Genomic DNA, 8,097 nt, shown 5'->3' with positions numbered 1-8,097 from the left:
AAAAAAATGCTAACTAAACACAGGTCCGCGTGGGCGGCGCCAAAAATTTGATGGTTTTTCAAATAGTGATTGTAGTTGTAGTGGTAACAGGTTCTTTTCAGACTTGTGAAGGTAACAAAATTTCTAGATTTAAATAAAATTTAGGAAAATAGCAAACTGACGTAAAATTTTATGGAGAAATAGGGGTTAAGATTCCACCAATCAACAATACTTATGTGATCTAATATTTTTTTACTATGCAATTTAAATAATTGGGTTGATTCTAAATATTGCCAAAAGCAGATTTTCCAAAATATCAAATGTTAATCACAAGTATAATGCATCAAGAGTCTAAAACTAAGCATGCATTATCAAGGGAAAACACAGTTGATTAATAAAAACCATTTAAATCATTTTTATCAATGCAATTAATCATATAAAAATATTGCATAAATTAATAAAATAGAGATTACCACATAATTATTGTGAGAGTGGCTTCCTCTGTCACCCATGGGATTGGGTTTAGCTCCTCATCTCAAAAACACACTCACAAGATGTATTCATGGCTAAATAAGTGTTTTTATTGATGAAAATAATTGATAATTGAAGTTTGTAACGCTGTTATACTGTTGCAGCGTCACTGTTACAAAGGGGTAGTGCTGAAAATAATCGATACAACACGAGAGCTGTATAACAACGACACAGAGAGTTCGCTGTTTGCACTGTTGAAGAACGACACTTCGGTACTGCTGTAATGAAGAACACGGATACTGCTGTTTAAGACTGTTAAAGAACGACTGACTCTGAGAGTCTGTTCTTCGTGTTCTTCAGGCGTGTTAATGGCAGCAGCAGCAGCAGGTAACTTCTCTGCAACTCCTCCTGCGCCTCTCTGCTCGCCTCCAAACCTCCCCTAACTCTCTCCTAAAACTTTCTAACCCTTCTATGACAAAAACCCAACTATATATAGCCTTCAGATTCCTAGAAACTCGATCAAATTCGAGAATAAATCTCTTATTCTTCACGTGCAGTTTGAACAATAATTCCATCTGTCGATCTTTGTATGCGTCTGTTAGCTATTCTATTGCTCCCAAAATCTTCTCTGACTTGAACTCGACTAAATACATGGTTGTCCAGCGTAGAAAATCCCCCACAAATCTCTCACCAATCTTTGAAAGTGAACAGCAACACACGTATCCTGTTTGAACTTTGATTACTTCTCCCGGCCTTTCCAGCCCAATTGGTTGGGTCCAATTGATTGTATCAGGCCTGTTTAGTCATGCAGAGTCCATACGTACCAAATACAGCAATTGAATCTCCTAAAATCACGTCCAAAATTCGATCTTCAAATCTGCCAGACGCTGCATAGTCTTTTCCCGCCATAATCTTGAGTTTGAAAATTGAGAAGGGATGCCCCCTATCCTCTGATGGGGTGAGAATAGCAAGTGGGGCTGAAATAAAATTGTTGGGTGGAAATAACCAAAACTTGGGTGCCTTTAGTGATTTTTCTGGGATGTTTTCCGCACTTTTTCGGGGTTCCTCCGGGATATTCCTGGGGTACTTCCGGTACAATTCTGGGGCGCTTCGGGTACGTTATCAACGGAGGTCCAAATGCCGCATTTTTAGCCAATTTCGTCACAAAGCCTTATTTTTCCAAACACACCTAAAAATAAATAAAATAACCAAATAAGTACGATATCGAGCACTAACAATATATACAAATGAGCTATATGAGACACATAAATGCGTCTATCACTATTCATCAAAGAAAACATTCCGAAAAAATATAAGTGACAGACTGTCCATGGTCTAATGGCCGGGGTATAGTAATTTTGCTCGAACCAACCATCCATCCAATAGGCCCTTCACAGGCAAAAGTAAATAAAAGATGTTTCCCAATACGTTTAAACGCATCCCCACACTACTCTTTCTGTCTATCAAGTCTAAAGTCGCTTCACTCTTCATCAGACATTCACAGAAGAGAGAGAAACAAGAAAAGAAAGCCTAATTCTAATTCCCTAGAAAATTCTGAACTAGAGGAGTAATTAATTAGTAAGTAAACAAATAAGTACAAACCTAATCTGGTTTGAATCGGTCTGGTTTAACCCAGCAAAATTTATTACTACAGATATCCGAGGCTAAGCCTCGGAAATCACGAACCAAAAAGTCAGTCTGATGAAGATAGAAAAAATATTTTGGAGAATCTACTGAAATAGAAGAAGCTCGAGATCAAGGAGAAGAAGAAGCTTCAAGGGGGAGGGAAAAATGGGAAAAATCACGAAAAGGAAGAAGAAGGGCCGGCCACCAAAGGCGGATCTCTCAACACCACGGCGGAGTAAAGTAACAGATCCGCCACCTGAATCTGCCCTTCGTAGAAGTGTAAGAAGCCGGAATCTACCATATAGTGATGACCAGTTTTACGATGATATCGAAGGTGAAGAAGAAGAAGACTCTGAAGATGAAGAAGAAGAGGAAGAGAAAAGAAGAAAAAAGAAAATGAAGTTAGTAATGAGATTAGCTTCATCTGGTCAAACTAAAGTTGACTCATCACTGTTGACTCGAAACAATGAAACCACTACTCCTGCTCCTGCTCCAGATTCTGCTGCTTCTGCATCCTCTTCAGACGATGGAGATGATAGTAAACCGTTTAAGAAGAGAAGAATCAACGGTGATGATGAAGAAGACGCCAATGCTAATGTTGATGAAGAAGTCAGATCTGATGATCAAAGAAAGGTACTTTGTACATTAAGAATCGAAACTAGACAAGAACAGAAGAGTGTAAAAAGAGTAACCTTTAGTCACTGGGGATACTGATGATTGTGTGATGATATGATATGATATGATATGGTATCCCTTTCACAGCGCAGCTAATGTCTTCTCACTCTCTCTCTCATTCTCACACACACTTAAGATTTTTCTAATTGGTCCACTCCCTCTCTCTCTCTCTTGATTGTTAACTGTCTGGTCAACTGTCACTACAAAAACCCCACACAGAATATTAACTGTACTATCTATCTATATCCCTGTGAAACTCTGACTATCTTGGTCGCTCTCAAAACTCACTCACACAATCTCTTTTTTCATCTGTATCTTATCATAGGCATACATACAACATGCTCTGTTACAAGTACAGTTTTGTTGTTTGTGTTCTTTTGTTACAAATACTTGTGGGTTGTTTCAGGATGGAAGACAGGAAAAGAAGGATACAAGAAGGTCAGAATCTCTTTCAGGTTTGTATTTTACAATCTTAGTTGTGCTTGCTTTTTTCTTCTTTCTTAAATGTTTGACGAATTTGAGTAATACAGTAAATTTGTTTTTAATGAAATTCTGTTTCGGGAGTCTGGGTTGTGTAAAATTCATTGTTTTTCTTCTTTTGTCTTTGTTCTTGTTAGGGTTTGAAGGCAACTATTCAAATGGGATACCATTACCGGATAAGAAAGAAATCGATTTGATTATGGATAAGCTTCAGAAGTATCACTCATTACCCTATCTTTCTGATAAAATGTATTGGGTTACAGCTTTTGTGATTTTTTTGGGTCTTCATTTGGCAGGAAAGACACATATGGTGTTTATGCAGAGCCGGTTGACACAGAAGAGGTAATTTTTTCTATATATACATGAGACTTATAATACTAATTTATCTCATGCATACTGCGGATTTAGGAGTCACTCTAAAATAAACTTTGGAAGATTAATTTGTTCTTATCAGCTTCCGGATTATCTTGAAATGATTGAGAATCCCATGGATTTTGGCACCATAAGGAAGAATTTGGAAAAGGGAACATACACAAAGTTGGAACAACTTGAGGTATGTGCTTATCATTTTCAATAGGTTTTCTGTGTTTGTCAGTTTCTTGTTATGGGTCCCTTTTTTGCGCCACCAGCACCAATAGTTTGGGACAGTTGGATTTGTCTCAATGGTTAAAATCGTCACTTGCAGCACCAACTGTCTCAATGGATCCACTCCCTTTGAACCTTGTACCTTTACTCAGATTAAGTTCTTATAACGGTCTTTACCGTCTAAGTGTCAACCAACTGATAAACAACATATTTTAGTGCTTGATCAGTAAGGCAAGGGCAGTTGGCTCTCCAAATTATAATGTTCACCGACTCATTAATGGATTTAAATGCAGGCTGATGTGTTTCTGTTATGCTCAAATGCAATGGAATATAATTCTCCAGATACTGTCTACTTTAAACAGGTAATATAATTGTTTCGCTCTGATTCATCTTGTTTTAGTCTGTTTATCTAACATTTCTCTTTATATGAATTCCTTCATTGTTTTGGAAAGGCACGCTCGATACAAGAGCTGGCAAGAAAGAAATTCCACAGGCTAAAGGTTAATTATAAACGCTCTGAGGCGGAAATCAAGATAGATCAGACAAAAAGATCCAATGTTGTAGTGAAAAAATCGACAAAGAAGACACCATGCAAAGTAGTACAGGAACCTGTTGGCTCTGATTTCTCCGCAGGTGTAACTCTTACCACCAGGGCCAATCTTGTTAATCAGTCAAACACAGTACACGCTGGCAGTTATGGGGTGCCCGGCAATTATATTGGTTTTGGAGATCGAAACTCTTTCCTGCTTGAACATAAATCTGAAAAGGCTGAGGAGCAAGTTTCAGGTATGATAATTTTCCCCTCTCTTCCACACATACAAAAAGAACCTGTACAGTATGCAGATGAGGCTGTCATCTGACTTGTAGTTGTTAACCTTATTGTTATCACATGGCATTCTTGAATTTTACTGAACATCAGTCAACCAGTGCCAGATAGGATGAACTTTGAAGCTCTATTGTTTTTCTTGATCCTCGATGTACACTGCTGTTGCAAAAATTTATCTCAAGCTCTCATCAGTTTTTTGTACTCACTACATTTGCTTTATCTGTATAGGGAAGGGATTGCAGTCTAAATTTGGAAAGAAACCTATTGTGTTAGATGATGATCGACGTGCGACCTATGGTATGACCAGTCAACATTTGGTGAATGAGGACTCGACGTTTACAATTTTTGAGGGCGACACCAGCCAGCTGGTTGCAGTAAGTAACCAAAACATGAATTTTATGTCATACATTCCTTGAATACTGTGCTGAGTTTCAGTTTTCTTGAATTAGGTTGGACTACATACAGATCACTGTTATGCAAGAAGTTTGGCTCGTTTTGCTGCAACACTAGGACCTGCTGCTTGGAAAGTTGCTTCCCGAAGAATTGAGCAAGTGTTGCCAGGGGATTTTAGATTTGGACGCGGCTGGGTTGGAGAATATGAACCCTTACCAACCTCTATACTGGTTCTTGAAAACAGTATGCCGAAAGAGCTTTCTATAAATTCACATAAGACAGAGGATATAAAAAAAGATGACCAGATTGTAGAAGAAAGTTTGAAGGCTAAACAAAACGTGACTCTTGGCCGTGAAACTGTAAATTTGCCGAGGGTGTCATGTGCAAGTATATCAGAGGAATTTGCAAGGGAGAGGCACTTTGGTTATCCTATGTCAAACGGATTGAATTCAGGTGTGGTTAGTGTTTCCGGTCCCAAACCTGTTGTTAATGTCATAGGTCAGCAGCAAAATCCACAAGTGTCAAGTAATGTGTTAAAGCAAGTTGATATGCACTCTTCTTCTTCATTCAGAAAGGACCATATGAATGTTGCTCCACGAGAGAAGCCCATGAACAACTCGCATATGACAATTCCAAGATTGCAGGAGATGGATTCAAGGAACAGGGTTCTTTCACAATCTGCATCTTTCAGTCATCCCGTAAGTAATGGGATTGTTGTTGGAGGACTGCCTAATGTGAACAATTGTGCAAGTAGTCATAGAGCAACTAGTTTTTCCTCTGATGTTGTTCCCAGCAAACAGGTTAGACTACCCGCATTTCCTCATGGAAACCATGAACAAGGCTTAAGTGACCCGGTGCAGATGCTGAGAATGATGGCAAATAAGACACACAATCAGCAGAATTCCGCAAACCATCCTATGGCTGAGGCTATACAGTCAATAAGAGATGATGCCGTTGCGGTCGCCACCCCTCCTCAGGCATGGATGGCCCTAGGATACGCCAATCCAGCAAGGGAACGCCAATCTGATTCACAGGTTCACTTTGAAACTGCTGCTTCAGGGGGATTTCAAACACAGACAAATAAGAATAGGTTTCCTCAGGCATTTCTTCTGCAAGCTATGCGCATAGGGGAAAACAACAGACCCGTGTTTTCCCAACAACAAAGAATGATGGATACAAAATTTCATGTGCAATCTCCTCAGCAAGGTCTTGGCCCACAAACGCAGACAAACAGCAAACAAGATACTCTTCCACCAGACCTGAACATTGGTTTTCCATCCTCTGGGTCTCCCGTAAGGCTGTCATCTGGCGTTCTACTTGACTCCCAACTACCAGATCTTGCGTTGCAACTCTAAGATTGTGCTTGTAATGTTAAGTGCAGCTATACTTACCCGTGGTTACCCCGAGCAGCTTCTAGTTGTAGTATCACCAGGAAGCTTGGCAGGTTGGCTTTTGTTGCCAAATGAGCAACTAAAGTGGATATATGAGTATGTCTGAAAAGTTCCAAGTCATGTTCAGCTCTTACATTCAAGATTTGGAGAAATTTGTCCGGTTTCAGTCCTTCTAACTGCGAATTATTACATGTCAGGAGGAAGCAATTCGGTCCCAAGTTATGGGCAAGAGCAACAAAGCATTCCATCCATTGAAAGTTTCTAAAACGTGACAAAAGATGATCGAAAGGTAGTTCTCTGGTGTATCTGTAACTGTTTTCCATGGGATCATTGTTCAGCCAGAGGATGTTGATTTGTTGTAGAATGTAAAACCGTAGTCATATGTAGAAACGTATGATCTGACTTGGCAAAACCAGAGATCAAAAAGCCAGTTTCACCAATCCATATATATTACCATGCACAAGGAAATACAAATAATCAAGCTACAATCAGCAGATATCTGGAGATGTTGTAAAATGTGCAGGCATTTGCTGTTGCTTCTAAGCTAAAATTTATGATATGAAGCCAGCATTATATAAGTTCTAAATTCATTATCTGCATAATCATTCTGCAATGAGTTGGGAACTTTCTCATGTATATGTATATAAAAATGTACGCGTCCATGATCTTATTTTTTTTGGAAGCAAGGTCCATGATCTTGGTTTCTACTTGATTCAGACCCATTTGGAATCAACTGTGTAGAAGTTGTTCTGCTGGTGACTGAATCTTCAGAATTAACAGTTTCTGTAACGATTACAAGAGAGTTTTGATTGTTACATAGTTGCTGTGCTTTGACAGAGTCATAAGCAATTGAAGGAAATAAAAACGTAGGTACATAATTAAACCAACATGTCGTCAAGTGTTCCTTTCTCCCTTTCTTTGCTAATAAGTCTGCAACCTTGTTGGCTAGCCTGTGGACATGTTTAAAGCCCAAAAAAGAAACTAGTTTAGCTGATTCTGATTTTACTTCTTCTAAAATAGGTATACTTTGCCATTGAACTGAAACAGATTTCCCCTACAGATAGTTGATAGTGAGTTGATTGTCTCCCTCTATGACCAGATTATGTAGATTATTCTGATTAGCCCATCTGGTAGTTTGCAGGAGAGCTAGAGCTTCTGCTTTTTCAGCTGTTGATGCTTTGAAAACTCCCATTGATGCTCCTTTTCCTGTTCCTAACCAATTTGGAAGCACACAACCAAAACCTGCATCAGTGTATTTTGAAACCCAAGAGGCATCACAATTTAATTTGAGAGTATCTTTTGCAGGAAAGTTCCAAGGCTTAAGTATCACTGTCTTGATTCTAGGTTGTGTTGTGTCAATGTTAAGAGTTTGTGGATGCCAATATGCAAAATGCCTTGTGATATCTACAACAAGTTGTTCTGGTGTTCTTTCTTGTTTTTCAAACACATGCAAGCATCGTTCTTTCCATATGAACCAACATTTAGTTGCATCTAGATCCATAGATATAGAATTTATGTCACCTGTCAACCATTCATTGCATTTATCTAAGAAAGAAGTATTATTAGAGATAGAGTTAGAGTTTACTCCCTGTGATGCCATAGGTGGTAGATTCCAAACTGCTTGAGCATAAGAACAAACAAAGAACAGATGGTAAGTTGATTCAATGGCCT

General features: G+C 38.8%; 1 protein-coding gene across 1 annotated transcript; it reads left to right on the top strand.

The window, feature by feature from the left end:
* The first annotated feature begins 1,899 nt into the window (after nucleotides 1–1,899).
* LOC113287958 (bromodomain-containing protein 9-like) lies at nucleotides 1,900–7,241 on the top strand. Its single transcript, XM_026536855.1, has 9 exons — nucleotides 1,900–2,709; nucleotides 3,158–3,206; nucleotides 3,369–3,447; nucleotides 3,528–3,573; nucleotides 3,686–3,784; nucleotides 4,110–4,178; nucleotides 4,269–4,602; nucleotides 4,871–5,016; nucleotides 5,092–7,241. Exons 1-9 carry the CDS (start codon nucleotides 2,242–2,244, stop codon nucleotides 6,388–6,390), a joined length of 2,589 nt encoding a protein of 862 aa, XP_026392640.1. The 5' UTR covers nucleotides 1,900–2,241; the 3' UTR covers nucleotides 6,391–7,241.
* Nucleotides 7,242–8,097: the final 856 nt, after the last annotated feature.

Source organism: Papaver somniferum, chromosome 6, assembly GCF_003573695.1.
Source record: "Papaver somniferum cultivar HN1 chromosome 6, ASM357369v1, whole genome shotgun sequence".
Taxonomy (NCBI): Eukaryota; Viridiplantae; Streptophyta; class Magnoliopsida; order Ranunculales; family Papaveraceae; genus Papaver; species Papaver somniferum.
This window is presented reverse-complemented; position numbering and strand designations above follow the sequence as displayed.